Below are 20,220 nucleotides of genomic sequence, written 5' to 3' on the forward strand. Positions count from 1 at the left end.
AAAAACAAAACACCCCCGCTGCAATTTTCTGATATTGGCATTAGCACTCACCTGTGCCCATTTGCATCGTGGGATTGTCAGCATTTTGAGCCATCAGCCGCACGGACCAGCCAGTATTAGAATGGTGTGAAATCTTTCCAATTTTAAGGCCAGGTTTCCTCTTACAGGGAAGGGAAATGCCAGGAAAGCCAGACAGTTTGACACCATATACCATATGTCATGTTTAATTGGAGCATGTTTCATCTGTGTGCACTCATCTGTGGGTTTCAGGGTGAATTATTAGCATACTGTAATGGCACAGTGCATGTTTGTAATTACATACAACCAGAATATACTCTAAATTGCAGTTTGGGCTTTGTTTTTTGTTAGTAGTGTCTGCTTTTCTGCTCCAAGAATGGACTTAAATGTGCAGCAGATGGATGAAATAATAGGCAGGTCTCTAATAACAATAATTAGCCTCCATCCACAGAGTGGCTCAGCCAGAACTTAAGGAGGAGGACAAGTAATTGATGGCCTGGGATCAGCCTTCTTTTCTATTGTCATCCTGTTTACCATGCCTAATTATGGCTCACAGAGGAAGATGTGGGAATTATCATTAACCAATGTATAATCAGAAATAATTCTTTTGATTTGCTCCTCATGAAACATGCCCCAAATCTACCACCATGCTGCGTTTCTTAGAAAAACAAACTTTTGAAGTAATAGTTTTAAACGTACGCTCGACTTCTGGCGCCTCTCAGAATTGCTGCTGCTTAACATGCAGCGAGGCACCATGTTCTTTAGCTGTCGTCTCAAAATAATCCTCGTTACAGACAGGTTACTCCTCTTTCCACTTTAGCCGACCCCACAATGTATAGTTACAATAGATCCGTTATGTTTAGTTGCAGGCAGTCAGGTTTTAAAGAACTCTGAAACTTGTGATGCATTTTAAAGTTTTGAAAGCTTCTAACAACATCTCTTTCGACCTCCTGCACGTATCATTTTATTTTGTGAAAATTACTCTGTTTAAATTTTAAAATACAGCTTTTCAAGTTACTTTAGTGTCTCCAAGGGAAATGAAAGGTGAGTCAGACTTGGAGGTGGGGAACACAAAGGCTAAGTGTTTGGAAGCAACTCAGTATAAGGACCGGCGGGCTTATAGAAGTAGTGGCAGTTAAAATGTTTCATTCTTTGTATCTTCAAAGACATCCCAGGCGGCTGTGAGGTGGCATATAACCAGGTAATGGCCAGCAGTGGGGGAGGTTATCAAAGCACACAGGCGCCATGTCAGCGGTAATGAAGCCGCACTGCCCCAACCTGGTGCTCCAGCGCACTATCAAGCCTCTCGGGTTGGAGAGGTTTATTTGTTTTGCTCCTCTGGCTGGTCAGACTAAGGTTCCCGTCATCTCAGTAAGGCAGTGGGCATGAGGGATCATTAGGATGATGTACGAGGCCTGAGAGAAGAAGGCAATTTGAAAGGGATTAGAGAAGGCAGAATTTATTATGTTTTGCTTCTATAGATGTAAGAAATAATAACTGGAAAAGTTACAGTGTATTTCCAAGCTTTTACATTATGAATTGTGCCATTTCCAAAATAAAAAAGGAAAATAAAAAGTAAATCAGACAGTGATTTGGCATTAAAGGCATTAAAAAGGCTTAATATAAATGCAGGTCTAATATCTAATTCACTTTTATTTGTATTTTGTTGCTTAAAGAGCCATTTCCTGACTGCTGAGCGGCTGGCTTCGGTCTTACAATAGCCCCAAAGTAGACTAGTTATACACTTTGAATGACAGTCCTCTCATTTGCATACTTAAGCGGATAAATAATATTTAAAAATACAAAAAAAAAAAGTTGTGCAGAAAACTAAAGTTGGGGATAATGAAAAGGGAAAAAAGTCCCCCTCGTGTCTTTATATTTTTTATCCAGGAAGTCAGAGTTTCGTGTAAATTTTCAAAGTAGTCTTAAGCAATAGATCTGCAGGCTTTCTGAAGTTTTTCTTTGGACACTGGCTGCTTTTTCACTCATTTTCAGTCCAGTGTTTGTACCTGACCATTTTCAGTCACTTAACACTGACCTATGAATCATTCAAGGATAAAAAGATGAAAACTTGGCATATCTGCAGTTTGTCCTTAAAGAAAAGGGGAAAGTAAAGGACAACAGAAGAAGTGGCAAATCCAAAATAACTCTCTACAGCAGATGAGCAGTACCTGAAAATCATCTCCTTAAGAAACAGAAAGAAATCCAGCAAAGACCTGACACAAGATCCCTGCAGTTGATCCATCTACTGTTCACTGAAGCCTCATCAGAAATGGTCTCAGTGGAAGGGTGGCTGTCAAGAAGCCATTTTTAAGGAAGGGAAGCAGGGAGAAAAGCCCAAGGCATGCCAGATTATACAAGAACTAGAACAGTTATGGATTGGCTTCACCAAAGCTTACACTTTAACATTATAGAAGCAGCGTGGGTCTTTGATGGAGACTGGTCCTACACAATAAATGTCTACTGCAGTTTTTCCACAACACCATAAATCTAAAACTAAAAATAAGTAAATTAATAAACAGAATTAAATAGAAAATAAAATGTGAAGTAAATAAATAAAAATAATAAATCCAAAGGTCAACAAATGAAACAGCAGGTAAGTATTCATTTGTTACATTTTATGATATAATTAGAGCCTACCTTTTTATTGTCATTCTAATGCATTCAATTGCAGTTATTCATTTGTTTTGGCACTTCTGAGCCTCCGTAGAGTGTAGAATACAAAATAACATCGTAAAAAGACTTCCATCAGATTTCATGGAGGTGGTTTTACGTGGGCCTGCGCCCCAGAGAGCAGTTTCACTGTAAACACTTGTGTATCCGTGGAACGTGTGTGATTCACCGCTGAGCTGAGTGTGTAAAACTAAACCGACAGTCACCCCTGGGTGCACCCACCATGGAAAATCCAAAATGATGGGAGGAAAGCTAAGATGACAGCCAGGCTATATTTAACCCTGCTTGTATTGGTGTTCATTTGGCACAACTCTGCCAGAACCCTTAGCAGCCAAACCCAATGATAAAGGAAACATCTGAGCGAATTGTGCGTTTTATATCTCTGCACTGTAGCTTCAGGTTTGATGACTAGAATATTCAAAATGAGTCACAGATGGTAATTATTCACAGCTTGAAATCCTATGTGTAAGTAACCACTTTTAAAATAAGACCTCTTTAGTAGCTCTACTTAACTCTAAAGCTGATGTGACTCAGAGCTCCCTGCCTATCCATAAACCTGCGTCTCGCGTCCTGTGGGAAATGTATGGACGGCTGATAGCGCATCGCCTCATAAAACTGTGGCCAAGATCCAGGACTCCGATGAGTAACCCCTAAGGGTAGCAAAGACGAGCCACTGTGCTGTACACACATGTGAGTAACCGCTCTTGCATCACAAGCACTGTCATTCATCCATAAAATGGGAGAGATTACATCCGTCCGGGAGGAGGTGGTAAAATGGGCTTGATGGGAGGTACGGCGAGCCTCCCAAAACTCAATAATGCCAAACTCTCATCTGCTGGCTGGAGAGATAAGGACACCTAGATTGCAGAGGCACCACAGGTGTTTTCTTTTTTGAGAAAGGGTTATCTTGCATAATCCCATTCAGCTGTTGTGTGGTGTCTTTTCAGCCACAGTTACCAATATAAGAGTTACACGCAGCCACTGTAGTACCATTATTTTAATATACACAGCTGTATGCAATATTAGATAGTATTATTGACTGTTCGCTAATCCCCTCCTGTGTATAGTGAAAGTCTAGGGATATATTCTTTGTATATTGAACCGGTGCACACTGAGCTTTATTAAAAACCATTCTCGTCACTTGAAATGTGAGAAATGGATCATGGAGTGTTTTGGTCTGTTTTATCATAAGTTGCAAGCATTAGCGTGTTTAACTGCTTACAACCCGCAGTTGCTACCAGTATTACATTACATTGCTACATACAATATTATATGAGGTTACAGGATATCAATGTCTTATTTAAGACTACCACATCCCTGCTGTGTGGAATGACTTTAGAGGCATTAGCTTTGAACTTGGCATATCTCAGCATTAATGTGCCAAGTGTCCTTAAAAATATTTGAGGAAACTGGACAAGTGGAGGACAAAGGAAGAAGTGACAGGTCTAAAAGCTCCATACAGCAGATGACCAGTATCTGAAAGTCATATCCTTAAGAAATCCAGAAAACATCTAACACAGGACCTGAGCGATACACCTGACCCAGTCAAGAAGCTATTCTTGAGAAAAGAAAATAGGAAGGAACATTTGAGGTATGCCAAGTTACACAAATAGTGGATTGAAAATCAGTGGCAGCAGGTCTTGTGGAGTGAGTCTTTGTAATTCATGGTGGAAGCTCTGGGACAAAACAGCAAAAAAGAGCGCTGAAGAGTACTTAAAGACATTACAAGGGAGTCATACTAAAAACTGACTTTCAGGCGATGAAAACTAAGCTCTGTTTTTGTCTTACATTCTGTGCTTCCATGTATGTTTGCAGATGCTGCACATACAAAAAAAAATTAGGGGTGGCTCAAGACATTTGCACAGCACAGTGCTTTTTTTTCATGGCCAGCAGGGGGCAACTCCCCTGGTTGCAAAAGGAAGTCCAGTTATACAGAAGTCTATCTTAAAATGACCCTACTTCTCACTTGGTTTATGACTTTAGTGAACTCTTTCTCAATTAATATGCCATCTGAGTTGTCAGTTTCAGGCCTTAGTAAATGCAACATGGTGTTCACGTTGTAAATTATGGATGTAATTAGAATAGTATGAGTCAGAAAGCAGGTTGTGCTAAAGGCCAAAATGTACAACTCTAAGCATAAAACAGTGGTTAAAATCACAGTGCCCAAATGGAGCCGTCATTATATGAAATAGCATCGTCAATCTTTCTCTGACAAAAACAATTGATATTTTTTTTCTCATAACACTTATTCTACCAAGACTTGCTGTTTCCTGCAATACAGGAACGATGATCAGCTTTGGTAGAAAGTGGCTTTTCGCTCGGGTAGCTAAGCACAGTATATATAGCAATCAAGTCCATATATATAAGACCCATTTTAGAAGGTTATTATGAGTGAGCTGTAAAGATCGAAAAGTCAACTAGAGATGGATTTTGAACTCTGGAATCTGACATCTCACTTATATTCGTTCTACACTGTCTGTGCCATTACTAAGCTTTTATCTTTGACCTTCTTTGGACCTGTGAACTTAATAACAGAGGAGTCTGCGTACTGAAGCTGAGTTGGGGGAAGAAAAGGGAGAAAAAGGAACTCCCACAGAAAATCTAAAGGGATCAAAATGGCAGTTCTGCCAAGTTACTTGCAGCAACTTGAAGCTTTGTTGCGTTAGTTCTGTTAGTGAAGCTCGGATTTCATTCATAAAAATATTCAAAAGGACATATACTGCTGTTTGAGATATACGGAGGCTGTGTATCCTCTTTATGAGATATGTTGGAAGCAGTATTTATTTCCTGCGCACAGCCCTCCCTCGCTGTTTTTCTCATCCCGGCACTCCAGCTCTTCTCAGCAGGGGAGTAATAATGGACACCCACTCCATTAGAAGCCTGTTACCTTTTCACTCATGTCTCTGCCATCTATTTATTCTGCTGCTTTTCTCCCTCTCACTCTGTTTGCGCTGTTTTCTCTCTATATTCATGTCAGCTGCCATGGACAGTCAGGTCCTCATTCCCCTAAATTGGATAAAAGATTAAGAGAGCTAAGGTTGTTCAGTTTGTGCTACTGTGAAAAATCTCATAAAGTTTGAACTTTTTTTTCTTTTAATTTTGCTTTTTCCAGAGCTGCTCTCTCATGAGAAATCCTAAAGCATTATAAAGACTTTGTGCATATGGGACCCAGAGATGAATCCAGATTATCAGATCAAGTAGTGTTTCAACAACTAATTATAGGCTCCAGTTCAAGCTCTTACTACTTATTCATGCCAATGCACAGCTCTAGGGTTCAGTAGCTGGAGGATGATGTTGTTATCCTCAGGCAAAAGCCTGCCTCATTTGCATCTCGGAGATTATCGTGCTTATTTGTTTTTCATGTGTTTTTCAAGCAGCCTGTTGTCTTAAGTGATAAATGACTCTAAGTGGTCTTTTTTTTTCTTCCTCGTGCGCCGAGATCGGAGAACATTTAACGTCATTAAGCCGCCTTCCCATGTGTAACCACAATTTTCAACAATCTGCTCTACATTTTTCACACCGCGAACAGTAGCAGTAAGTTTATTAACGCACAAATCTAACCTTTTCACTTTAATTCATCTATAGCTGCAAGAAAAAGTTTGAGATTTGTGGTAGTTTTGCATAAATGTTTAAAACATCATGAGAATTTCACAAAAATCCTAAAGGATGAAGTCCATTCAGTTAAAAAACAAATGAAAATAAAGGAAGAGTTATTGATTTCTTAAGGAAAATGATAAAAACTATCTCTGTAAATGAAATCTTTGATTTCATTATCTCATGTGACCCCTCCCCCATCTGCTGCACTAACAGCAACTTGACATTCTAGGTGATACAGCTCAAGATATTAATTTCAGTGAGTTTAGTGGCATAATCGTGTAACTTCAGGAGTGAATTTGTGATTAACACAAACTGTGAAAGGTTTACCTGACATTTCCATGTTAATTAATGCTGTATTGCCAAAGTGCTCCTAGCAGGTTGTTTTCAAGATACCCAACAGAAAAATTGTCTCACAGTGTGTGTAAGCAACACATCAATTTAATGATAAGAACTACAGATGTAATTAGATGCAGCCTATGAACTTATACATTCTGGATTGTTTTACCAGTTTTGACTAGGAGTATCGTTTGCTTTTCTGGACATCACCCTCTGCTCATTGATGTTGGTGTTGTACAGCCTCCAATGAGCAACTGATTGACACAGGACTCTTAGAGGATAGCAACTGGTCAGTTTACAAAGTAGACCCAGTCTGAAGAACAATAAAATGTACATTTAACTTCAAGTTGTATTCAGTAAGATTTGAAACATGAGACTGAGAGCATTTACAAAGGTCATGAAGAAAAGCAGAAGATTGTCAGTGAGTTTCTTCACCAGCATTTAGTAGACACCCCTCAGCAAAACGTATCAGTTTCAAAAGGCTGTTAAAAAAAAGAGGCTTTGGAGATGAAGTTGGAGTCTTTCAGAGTTTATTCCTCCAAAAAGGAATAAACCCAAATGTTTGCTTGCAGCGACTGCTTTTGAAAAACTTTATACCAGCTTTTTTTTTTATTCCCGTAGCACTAAGTCTGCCTTCTTAATAACAACAACAAAAAATCACTTCACAGGTTCCTTGGAAACAACTGGGTGTCAAATTTCCCAAAGTTTCCATTACAGAAGATGCCAGCCACTTTTTATTGGTGTCATGTGCTTGTTTTAAGGCTTTCTTAAAACCTATTTTTATTCGCTATTAGTTCCACACAAGCCTATACATATTTTTTTTAAACTTAATTAATACAATAGTAGATTTTAAAACAGTGTTAATAATATAAACCTTAAACTATGTCACTATATCTCAGACGTTATAAATGCCAGTGTTTTCGTTTTCGTCCTGGTCGTGGAACACTGGATCAGCTCTTCATCCTCTCAAGGATACTTGACGGTGCATGGGAGTTTGCCCGACCAGTCTACATGTGTTTTGTGGACTTGGAGAAGGCATTCGACTGTGTCCCTTGGGGGGTCCTGTGGGGGGTGCTCCGGGAGTATGGGGTGTCTGGCCCATTGCTACGGGCCATTCAGTCCTTATACAGCTGTTGCAAGAGCTTGGTCCGGATAGCGGGCAATAAGTCAGATTCGTTCCTGGTGGGTGATGGGCTCCGCCAGGGCTGCCCTTTGTCACCGATTCTGTTTATAATTTTTATGGACAGAATTTCTAGGCGTAGCCATGTGGCGAAAGGCTCTCACTTGGGTGGTCTCAGAGTCTCATATCTGCTTTTCGCAGATGATGTGGTTCTGTTAGCTTCATCGGGTGATGGCCTCCAGCTCACCTTGGAACGGTTCGCAGCCAAGTGTGAAGCAGCGGGAATGAGAATCAGCACCTCCAAATCTGAGGCCATGGTCCTCAGCCGGAAAAGAGTGGAGTGCCTAATCCGGGTCAGGGACGAGTTCCTGCCCCAAGTGGAGGAGTTTCAGAATCTCGGGGTGAGCGGGAGATCGACAGACAGAATGGTGCGGCGGCTGCAGTGATGCGGGCGTTGTACCGGTCTGTTGTGGTGAAGAGAGAGCTGAGTGTAAAAGTGAAGCTCTCAATTTACCGGTCGATCTACGTCCCTACCCTCACCTATGGTCACGAGCTGTGGGTAGTGACCAAAAGAACGAGATCACGGATGCAAGCGGCGGAAATGGGCTTCCTCCGAAGGGTGGCTGGCCTCTCCCTTAGAGATAGGGTGCTCCTCCACATCGAAAGGAGCCAGTTGAGGTGGTTCGGGCATCTGCCAAGGATGCCTCCTGGGTGAGGTGTTTCGGGCATGTCCCATCGGGAGGATGCCCCGGGGCAGACCCAGGACACGCTGTAGAGATTATATCTCTCGGCTGGCCTGGGAACGCCTGGGTGTTCCCCTGGACAAGCTGAACACCAGCTTTATTGCCTAAGCTGGTGTTCCAGCTTAGGCAATAAAGTATTCTCTTTTGTCTCTCGATGAAGCTGCTGATCCGTAAGGCGCACTTTGATGATGAGTTGAACGTTGCGGCCCGAGACGAAGCCCCAAGATTCACAGCGTGGTCGTCGTCCTTCTCCAATCAATGAAGTGGCTGGGGAGAGGGAGGTCTGGGCTTCTCTGCTTGGACTGCTGCCCCCGTGACCCAGCCCCGGATAAGCAGAAGAAAATGGATGGATGGATAGAGATTTAAGTAAACCCATACAGCCCCAATTATATATTTAAATGGCTTTGTTGGTAAATGCCGTAATTACAAAAATCTGGCTGGTCACTGCATACAGCGTGATGTAATATAGCATTATTTCTAACAGTAAGTGCAGAATGTTTTGGGTACCTTCAACAGCTGACTTACTGTCTTGCTGACTTGCTGCTACCAGAGTATTACTGAACAGATTGTTACCCTAAGAGGTGTAAATGACTGCATTTTTCTACATTTCTATTTTTTTCTGAACTTACAAAGGCTAACCTGTGCAGAAAGGTTAAATACTAACCATATTTGAATTTTTGATCCTTTGTGTCTTGCTAAAAATTACAATGGAAGTGATTGCAGTCTTTGGCTGCTCGTAGTTTGGGCTCATGAAGCTCTTAAATGTTGAATTCAGGAGCCTCACTCTGTCCTTTTAATCTGTCAGTTAAACCAAAAAAACCCTGATACTTATCTGACAATTCAAAAGGCTTCCTGCCATCGTGTCAGTTAAAGCACATGCCCAAAGAAAGACACAAACTCTCCTCTTTTCCAGTTTGGTCTTAATAGCTATGTGGAGAACATAAACAAATTAGGACGAGTGGCATCACATCATAAATGAAAGCGGTGGGTGGTTTGATATTTTCAGACACACACTCCACCTGATTGCCAGATGAGGACGGGCGAAGCAGACCATTTGGGTGCCACTTGAGGTGGCATTTGGACAGATGACAATGGGGCTCTCGAAAGGGGAAGGTTAACTGAGTGATATAAACACACTGGACTCTGATGGTGAACTATATCAGTATTTTTGTATTTTGAATGGATCAAATGACTAGATTTATTTTAAAGGGTTGTCTCATAATAACAAGCACACAAATAATGATCACCCTGAGCTCTGCAGGGCATTTTGCTGTCTTTTAAATTTTTTGTTTTTGTTTTTAAGGCCTCCGGCTATAGAGTACACAAACAGCCTATGGGCTCATGGCGTCCTGGATGTCACAAAGATGAAAGCTTTACAAAAGAATCACTCTTAGTCTGACGAAGATTCAGTGTGGACATCAAGTCTACAATAAAAAAATGTTTCATAGCTGCCAATAAGACCATTTATTAAGAATTTTCCCTATGCTAACATGTCTGCATTAGCCTTACCATAGCTCATTAGCTAGCTACAAGATAGCAGATCATTATAGGCCAACTAGCTCAACTTTATCAATGCTCCAAATGTCATTGTTTATTTTTTAGTTTCCTGTTTATGATTCCAAAGTTATACAATGCTGTATGTGTTTTTTTCTATAAATAAGTCAGAACAGCATACATAGTTAGATATAAGCAATCAAACCTTTTGATGATCTCCAACTTTGCTAAAGTTTACAAAGGTTGTTAACAGCTGGGAGAATAGCTACACTGATTGTTTCATTGAAGCTGAGAGAAATTGGAATCCTTTTCACTGTCAGTGGTGCCTCAGCATGTGTTTATTCTTGTGAACCGAAAGAGCATTTGGACCTGGAAATCATGAATAAAATCAGATGTTACAAGAAGATACATTGGGCTAAACATTATGCAACAGTTCTCTAAATTTGCGAAATCCAGTCCAGCTCACTGGACCCAAACTCAAAAGCTGTGCTGGTTTCTAAAGACAGAAGCAATTAGTTATTTCAAAATTTAAGCACAAAAAATAGGACATTTTTCAGTGTTAGATATTGATGAAATTGGCATTAAAATGTGCATTTCGAACATCAGTAAATCAGTTTCTGCACGTGATTTAGTTCCCACCACCTGAGTTCCCATCTCTCACATGTAGTCTTGTCACTGAGAGCACTTTTTTTTTCTGCTAAAACCCAGTTTCTGCTGGTACAATGCATTTGTGAATCTGGCCCATGGAGTCAACAGGTGGCTATAAAGCAAGAGTCCATGTAGCCACTGCAAGCTGCTTTGCAACCCACTTCTGTTTCAGATTTAATCAATGTCAAGCCTGTTGGCATTGTTGCCTTGTCCCTTCTATATTGTTCTCTAAAACTTAGACTTTTTGTGCACATGGAAGGACGGGGAACTCCCAGAACTAAGTCGCACTGCCAAATATAAATTGCTGCAGAAGAAATAACAATGTTCTTTGACTGAAGCGATCATGACTGGATTCTAATCTTGAGAACAATTTGTAACGTAACTTTTTCTTTTTTTTAGATCCATATGTGAAAATCCACCTGATGCAAAATGGTAAGAGGCTGAAGAAGAAGAAGACGACAATCAAGAAGAACACCCTCAACCCTTACTACAACGAGTCCTTTAGCTTCGAAGTCCCATTTGAACAAATCCAGGTACATTTTTCATCTGTTTGCAAAACATTCATAAAACTCTGAAATCATGTTTTCTACGGGGCAGAGTGCTATATCACTGGGTAAAACTGAACTATAAAAACCAGCAGCAAACATTTGGTTGCATATAAGCCATTGCTAAGTGGGAGCTCATTTACCAAATAATCAGTTTAGAGGCTTTTCATCATAACAGAATAATGAGAGGCGCTTCACTTAAAATTAGCTGGGTTTTGCAATTTGACAAGCCAATTGCTCTACGGATGTGATTGTCTGCACTTTGTTACTGCCCATAGCATGGATCTTGGTGCTGTTTGTAGCATATATCACAATGATTAGCATTCATCAGCATCATTATTTACATTTAACCAAGTATGCTGCAATAATTAGAGCAATAGAAAAATAGATGCTGTAGCTGTGATTCCAGAAGAAAAGGAAGCACAGATGCTTTTCCAGGACATTATGGGGAAAAAAAGGATAAAGGATACATAACCTGTGCCAGAAAGGGATAGCAACAAACAAGATTTTCTCTTCAGGCAATACAGTAATTAAGTCAAATTGATTAAGGCTGCCACATTTAAAAAATCACAGGTTTGGTACAGCGTGCCTCAGATTTAATTTAAACACCGCTGATCCCAATCAACCCCATCCAAACATGGCCTTATTTAGCGCTGCTGATGCCGGTATGTTGGCTAAATTTACATTTCTCATCTCATCAACAAGAACCAGGTTGATTATTAAATAATTGGTAAAATGCAAAATTGTCATTGGTTAGATTTTTCGAGCAGTAAAAAGCAACAAGAGAATTAAATGCACTTAAAAGGCTTAATTTGACCGTAGACAAACAGTTAAAGTCCAGCTACCTAAGAGCTAAATGCTAAACTAATGATCTGTTTAAAGAAGCCTGTCATCACCGACAGCTCTTTAGGCCTCTGGCTGTATTGCATCTGATTTGAAATGAAGACACTCAGAACTGGGAAGACTTTTAATTAATTTTAATTTCCACCAATACAGTTTAATTTGCTAATCAAGTTCTCAAGCACAATTCTTAAATTACACAGACATATAGAAGTCTGCAAATTAACCACTTTTATCAGCGGAGGCAAAGCGTTGGCTTTGACGCCAACCTGACCCAGGGACTTTCTAAGTAAATAATCGAAAGATTTTAATTGTCTCAGAGGTTGTGTGGAAATTACAAGCAGTGTTTTTAATTGGTCTATCTTGTAACAAAAACGGAAGGTTAGTTATTGACTCGTGTTATTTCGCAGCATCCTTAGCCCACACGCAATTAGCTGTGCAGACACCATTTGAGATGTACACATGCTCTCCTTATAGTCAGTGAGCCCATTTGACATCAAACTCTAGCTTGTGCAGTTTTTTCTAACATTTCTATATTTGACTTGAGCATAGAACTGCACAAATAGGGGAAAAAACAGTCACTTATGTGTTTGTGTTGAATTGATAAAAAACTGATAACAATATATTTCAAATTCTGGCCTCTGAACATCTGGAGATGGTAAAGTGAATTAAAAGGCAAATAAATGTTTTAATGTTCATGACATGATTTTTTTTTCTTGTATTCAATCTTCATATTTCATTCTATGAAAGCTATTAAGCTCGTTTCAAAAACTGCTGAGCTGTTGTTTAAATGGTTGTCACTAATATGATTATTATTGGCAAATCAGTCACAGCAAGGAAAAAACAGTACTGGCTGGTCAGTGATGAATAACACGAAGGTCTGCTAATTTTCCTTTGAAGAAAGCCGTGTTTGAATGACCAATTTAAAGCTGAAGTGTCCCTTTAAAAACCCACTAACCCCAACTGGCCATCTGGGAGCCTTATTCAGTATTTCATTACATGGCGTATTAGGCATGCTCTTTTAGAACAGCGGCTCAGAGCTCATGCAGGTGGCGGTAGTTCCATCTCAGTCTGCCAGTGGATCGAAACTTAATCAGGACGCTTTGTGCACTAATTCATATTCTCTGCCAGAGATTGACGCCCGGGTCACTCCTCTTTGCAGCGTCCCTTTGAATAAACACACAGTGAAGCTGAGTCTCAGACCTCTGAGTAATCACACATTCTGCTGTGCTTGGCGCAGAAAATAAGCCAAGCTTGATCGGGAATGTTTGTTACTGTTAATCAACACTAATGTCTCAAGGAGCACCTCATTCCCTGCATTACTATACCATTTAGAGAAATAATGAGGAACTGTTGGCGCTTAATACTCTAATACGTACATTAATCTACCCTACAACAAAGAACAAGAAACACCCACTGTATCAGAAGTCAAATATGGAAAATACTGCTCAAAAACACAAAGCACAAGTGAAAACCTCACAGAGAAGCATCAAACCTTTGTCCCTGATCATAACACATTATATGACATGTAATTGTCTTTCTTCAGATTGTATTTGGTGTTTTGAAGCTAGGGCTAGAGCTAAAAGTTATTAGAAAATGAATGTGAATCAATTTTTGAAACAAATAAAAAGCACAGAATTAAAAACTAAATCGTGTTTGCCTAACAAGACTCGAGCCTTTCAATTCTAAGACAAAACCATAGACTGTATATGAAAAATGGCAGCAGCGCTCCACGACAGCAGCTGTTGGTTTGTAAAGTTTGTACGATAGCAACTTTTCAGTAGCAAACAGCCATGTTCTAAAGCCCCACCTTCTTTTAATGACCTGTTGTTATCCTCTTTTATTAATCACTTAGTCACTAAATTAAACTTAGACATAACAATTGAGTCCAGGATAAAAATCATGCATAGAAGACAGAATGATGAGAAGGTAAAACTGGAGGGTTGCTGGTTAGTGATAATGACTCATTAGCTTGTTTAACAAGGTATAGATCTAATGAATGTTAATTTTGGCTAACAAAAACAGACACAAAACAAATAAGCTTGCATGAGAAAATTAATAGCTTAACGTTCAGTTGTTTATTATATCCATTAAAATGCAGCTTTAAGCCTGAACACAAGACATAAATGGTGAGTTATTTCATTATTATTGCAGCTTGTGAACATGAAAATTAGCCAAAGAGGCCAAAACGTGAACAAGGCTGTAAACATATATCAGTCTGTGGCAGCTGACTCACTTTTGTAGAAAGCCTCAAGTGGCTATTTGAGGAATTGCATTTTTTGGCCCGCTTCTGAAATATAAGTGAAATAAAGGGAGCAGAAATAATTCTGAGTAAGCTATAAAATGAAATCATGATTTCAGAATTGTTTTAAATTGAGCATTATTTTTTAAAAAGCTATTAATTGAAGCAAACATTAGTAGATGGAGTTTACACTCTTTTTTGTCTCCTTCTTTCTTCCTCTCTTCCCCCCTCTGCAGAAAGTGCAAGTTGTTATAACTGTTCTGGACTATGACAAGATCGGCAAGAACGATGCCATCGGCAAGGTCTTTGTGGGCCTCAACAGCACGGGGACGGAGCTGCGCCACTGGTCCGACATGCTGGCCAACCCCAGGAGACCCATCGCCCAGTGGCACGTGCTGAAGCCTGAGGAGGAGGTGGATGCTCAGCTCTCCGTCAAGAAATAGGCAGGGCTCTTTCAGTACCTGCCTTGTAGTACTCTTTAGCCAGTATGTGTAAATACCTCAGTGATATATGGGTCCATCCATGTAACTCCCTGTCCCACTTTACCCCCTCCCCCACCCGTCAACCTCTCCCAGATTCATCACTCCTAAGTTCACACACAGTCCTAATTGTTGAAGTGTCCTGCAACATCTGTTCTCTGCTTTTTTTCTATCAGGTTCTCGCTTTGATTCAGCAGTTTTTGATTTCCATCTCCAAGCCCTTAACCGCCCAGACCAAATGCCCCCTTCTTTTAAGCAATATGATCTGTATAGATAGCGCATGACTGAAAGAATTTATTGTACCACAGTTGTATATATAAGTATGCAGACATAAATGATTTCTAGTTTATGTGTTTGTATGTTGTTACCCGTTTCCTAATCTGTGTATATCTTGATGTTTTTAATAAGATGTTCTATTTTAAATTATGTAAATGCAGATATAGAGGAAAGCCAATATTATATATCCCAGGATTTAAAAATTCTACCTTATTACCTTATTGCATTCCAGAAAAAAAAGAATTCCAACCTGCAAGATGCTAGTGGAAATATATTCACATTGTAAAGGACTTTAAGTTCAGCAAAGGATCATTACTGAAAAGACAAACGGATGAATATATCCACACAAAACTCCAAAATACAAGGCCATTAACTACTATGGTTCTGTAGGATAAATTATGCTGCTGGAAATTATACAAGCACATGATTTCTTATGACTTTTTGTACCTATTTCTTAATCCGAGGACCTACATGTTTTAGCTTGAGGCACACTTGTTACCACTTAGCATTTCATTTTTTCCTTGTTTGGCAGTTCCATCTGAAATAGGTCCTCAAGTTAAAGGCTAGTTTTCTTTTCCAACAATAGAAGTGATTGCCTCCAAGAAACACCCCTTTAGAAACAACCCCCATGTGGAAAAAAAGCACCAAGCTGTAGCCATTGTGTCCTTAAACTCGTTTAACAATATTTTATTAACTGCTTACTTTAAACAGCCTTGTCGTCGCTGGAGGTGTATCGCGTTTAGGCTGGGGTCCGACATTTGTGAGGGAGTTTAAAAAGAAAAAAGGGGGGCGGGTGGGGGTCGCGCTCTGGGCTCTGGTTTTAAGAGGACTATTTTTTAGATTAATTCAGCGTCTTGACTATTTTTAGTAAAGTGCATGGTTTTTTTTACAATCTTTACTAAAGGCTGGGACGGGAGGGAGGGGGGATCTACTGACACCAGGGGAGGCTCTTCTGATAGGATCCCCTTGCCTTCAATCAGAGGAGAGGACAAAAAAAAGAAATCAAGAGTAATGTTTAAACTTTGTGTCAATGTGACATTGACAGAGGTGAAGCGAGTTTAGTCTAAACACTGCCATTTTCGGGGAGGTGACTTTATGTAGAGACCCTCTCTTCATGCACACTCCCACTTGCTAGTGGTTGTAGCTTTGGTTTATTGGGAACAATGTCTTTGGCTGCAGTGGTGCCCTGAATCGCAGTCTTTGCTTTGCGTTGCCTTCTCACAGTGACAATAGAGCTAGCCATGTTTTACTGCCAATTTTAACTTTTATGTGGCTGCTATTTTGCACTGGATGTCTTTGAACTAGCTTGTTGACTTCTTTAGAAACCATTTTTGGACGATTGTTGGCCGGCTTTATTTCAGGACACCTGCAGGAGGGGAGGGGCAGGGGGCGGAGCCAGAGATCCTCCTGCTTGATTGGATTAATTAAATACAAAAAAACCCAACAAAAAAACAGAAAAAAAGAAAGAAAGCAATGATGACAAATCACGTTTCAGCCAACAGCAATTGCATCAGTTTTGTTTTCTTGTTGGCACAGGACTACACCAGGGGAGCACGAAATAACCGTAAAAGTTAATGGTCTGCGTAGGCTATTAGTTCATTATGTCCTTTACTACGGGTCCAATTAGGAAAGGAGTAAGTTGTAATCCATGAAAACCATGAAGTCTCTTATCTTGGAGGAACCTCTTGCATATACTCGATGCTAGCTTCAGGAGGACTTTCTAAATGTTTTCAATGTTATTGTGTAGTTGATAGCACTATTATGAAAAAGCTACTTGTCATTCCATAGGAGTCTTCTGAGGACTGCTTTGTGTATCACTGTGACTGCCGTGTGTGCTTAGAGATGTAGACTTATCAGTAGGTAGCGAAACCAGTCTGTTCTGTAGTGATGTCGTAGCGTTTAATGCCATTTTTTCCCTTCTACACGCAAAGAGAGAACAAGAGAGAGAGAGAGAGCGTGGCGTCGCCTGACTTCACGCAACCAAAAAAAAGAAAAGGAAAAAAAAAAGGAGGCTTTTATCTGAGCGCGAGCGGGTTGCTTCACACAGCATTTTGTTGAGCACTGTGCAATACTTGTATGTTCATCCCATAGTGTTAACGTGGGTGGCGTTGCCCGAGAAAAGAGATTATAACCCTTCGAGGATGAATCCAGTCCAGAGAGATGTTTTCTCCTTTCCAGTGAAATGGTTAGGACACAGCACACTTAGATTCAGCTTATAGTTTGGAGCTTGACACCTGCTGACCTCTGTTTAGGGTTCCCTCCCTTTTCCGCAGGTTCATTTTCTCTTCTTGCACACAGTTCCAGCATCAGAAGTTTCAGGGAGTCTTCGTTAAATACCAAACAAGATTCTGCATTTAGATATCCCCTTAAAAATGCCATGTATATATTTACATAATCGTGTCAAAGAAAATGTATATCTAGAATAAATATAAAGTGACCTGAATGATTATTCAGCCGCAAAATATCGCTTTTATCCAGATGCTATATCTCATCATCGTTAATCCATTTTCATTACAGTTATTTTATTTATGTATTTTTATTTTTTATTTTTTTATCTTCCCTGTTGATTCAAAACCCCTTTTCTATTTGAGATGAAAACTCTGAATGTACAGTGAGGACCGTGTTGGTGTAGATTACTTTAATTGTGAGATTAGATGTACTTTGCACTTTTTGTTGTTTAAAAGAACATATTTTTAATATTTTTTCAGCTATTATGGATTCATTTCATATTCCTATGGGGTAAAAACAAACAAACAACCTCCCCTGTGATAGCATTCCAATATCACTGAGCATACTTTAATACAGCTGTATTCCCAATCCCTCTTCAGCTGGGGGAGCTCTTTTATTTGACATGTTTTCCATATATAGATCCATGAATTCCAGTACAGCTTCAGATTTAAATAATAAAAAAATATATTAAAGTAAAAGGTGCAGTCTTTGCAAAAATGGCCCAAGCAATTTGACATGAATACTAATGCAGAAAGGTTGCACCAAAGGAATTATCCAATCAAAGCTGAGAGAAAATCAAACCGAATTATATGAAAATATAACAAGTGCACGAACGTATCAGGGAATTCAGTAAATGGGCAGCATTGCAAAACCCATCGGATTGTGAGGCGTGTGGAGGAAACTACAAAGCAAAAGCCATTACCTGCGCTGCAGCGCAATGCTCCAGTTACTGCGATTCCCCACCAAAAAAAGTGCGCACGCCTAATCACCCCCCACACCCACACCCTAAATTCAAGCTCTCTTCTGTGTGACAAGGAACTGAAGAATCTCTCCAGTGACACCGACAAAAAGCCACACTGACCTTTCAAAAACAAAGCTGTGTAAAGTATTAGAATCTGATGCTGTAGAAAGATCCTAGTTGCCTTTGTGTATATCAACTGCCTGCTTGAGTATTTTGTGTGTGGAAATTTTCTCTGTAATCTTGTAGAACTGTTCGGGGTGTTTTTTCCTGCCATATCGCTCGCAGTGACGGCGAGCCTGCTGACGGTTATATTTGCTGTGTATACCTTCATTTTTTGATGAGGTGTTTTCCAGTTTTGTTTCACTTTGTGTAGTGATTCACTCTGTGGAGTTTTCTGACTGTTGTTATATAACTTCATATACACAAATGATCAATAAAAATGTTTTATTTCCTGTTGATACAGAAGCCTTTCATGTCGTGTTTTCGTTCGGGATGCACGCAGCGGAGCAAAACTGTCACGACACCGTTGGTATTGATTGCCACGAGTGTGACTCACTGCTCATGCAAGAAACTGTGTTCACTTCAGAAAGAAAGGCGTCTGCATGCTTGACGTGCATGACAAATTCCTATTTTAATGATGGCACTTTGAATCAGACACAGCAGCCTGTTAAAAAGGTCACTACTGCCATCTGAAGGACACACAGGGGAACACCACTGTAGCAGCACAGATGTAAAAAAAACAAAACAAAGAAAAGATTGTCTCTTTCTTTCTTTTTTTTTCCATTTTGCCTCGGGCACAGATCAATTTCTATTAGTGAATATTTACTTATGTGCAGCAGAGCCACAGAATGGGGACAAGAGTTTGTCCTCCACTGAAATATGATGTCACATCGATGTGATGCTCGGATGGTAATGAATGCTGAGAGTGGAGATTTATAGATCTCAGGCTGCTGCTGCTGCTGTAAAATCAAGCTCATTTGGATGTTGAGAGTAAAACATGTCCCATGAAATTTTTACTGTAGCACGGTGCTGTCATTTTCAATTGAAACCGCGAAACATCCAGGTTCTTTTAATCTGCCTTTTAAGTCACTGAAATATGTGCTTATACTGCATCATCTGGCAGCTTATTGCAGCTTTTTATTGAAACCTTGTCACACTAACACCTAGTGAAATAGTCAAGCCCAAACACTTGCTAGTTTTGGGGTTGTATCATTAGATAAATATATTATTACCTGTAATTTTCCTCCCTGTGTGGAAAAGTAATTGGCTCCATAGCCTTAAAAACTAGTTGCACCATCCTTGGCAGCAAGAACTGCAATCAAGTGTTTGTGATAACTGCCAATGAGTCTTTCAGATCACTGAGGAGGAATTTTGGTCCACTCTTCTCTGCAGAATTGTTTTAATTCAATCATGGAGGGTTTTCCAGCCTCTGAGACATTCAGAGGTCGACTTGCTCGTGTTTCAACTTGAGGACACAAACTGATGGTCGGACATTCTCCTTCAGGATTTTCTGGTAGAGATCAAAATTCATGGTTTCATCAATTACAGCATTAAAGCAGCCCCAGACCATCACACTACCACCACCATGTCTGACTGTTACTGTGATGTTCTTCTTATGAAATTCTGTGTTAGTTTTAGAGCAGATGTAACAGGGCTCAGACCTTTCAAAAAGTTCAGTTTTCTCGTCAGTCCACAAAATATTTTTCCAAAAGTCTCCCAGATCATCAAGATGTTTCTTTTTGGCAACTATGAGACGAGCCTTTTTGTATCTTTTGGTCAGCAGTGGTTTTCGTCTTGGAACTCTCCCATGGATGACATTTTTTCTGTCTTATTGTTGAATCGTGAACTCCGACCTTAACTGAGACAAGTGAGGCCTGCAGTTCTGTAATGTTGTTCTGGGGTCTTTTGTGAGCTCTTGGAGTAATTTGGGGAAGGTTCACCACTGTTCTGCGTTTTGCTTTTTGTCAATAACGGCTCTCACCGTGGTTCACTGGAGTCCTAAAACCTTAGAAATGTCTT

The 20,220-nt window shown here is 40.0% G+C and overlaps 1 protein-coding gene across 3 annotated transcripts in view; it reads left to right on the forward strand.

The window, feature by feature from the left end:
• Positions 1–18,657, forward strand: part of syt1a (synaptotagmin Ia) — a 205,659-nt gene extending 187,002 nt beyond the window's left edge. For all 3 annotated transcript variants that reach the window (XM_031746337.2, XM_031746338.2, XM_039601535.1), the window contains 2 exons: positions 11,029–11,162; positions 14,493–18,657. In XM_031746337.2, coding sequence (XP_031602197.1) covers positions 11,029–11,162; positions 14,493–14,699 — 341 coding nt within the window. In that variant the 3' untranslated portion in view covers positions 14,700–18,657. The remainder of the gene's footprint in view (positions 1–11,028; positions 11,163–14,492) is intronic.
• Positions 18,658–20,220: the final 1,563 nt, after the last annotated feature.

This window comes from Oreochromis aureus, linkage group 17, assembly GCF_013358895.1.
Source record: "Oreochromis aureus strain Israel breed Guangdong linkage group 17, ZZ_aureus, whole genome shotgun sequence".
Classification (NCBI taxonomy): Eukaryota; Metazoa; Chordata; class Actinopteri; order Cichliformes; family Cichlidae; genus Oreochromis; species Oreochromis aureus.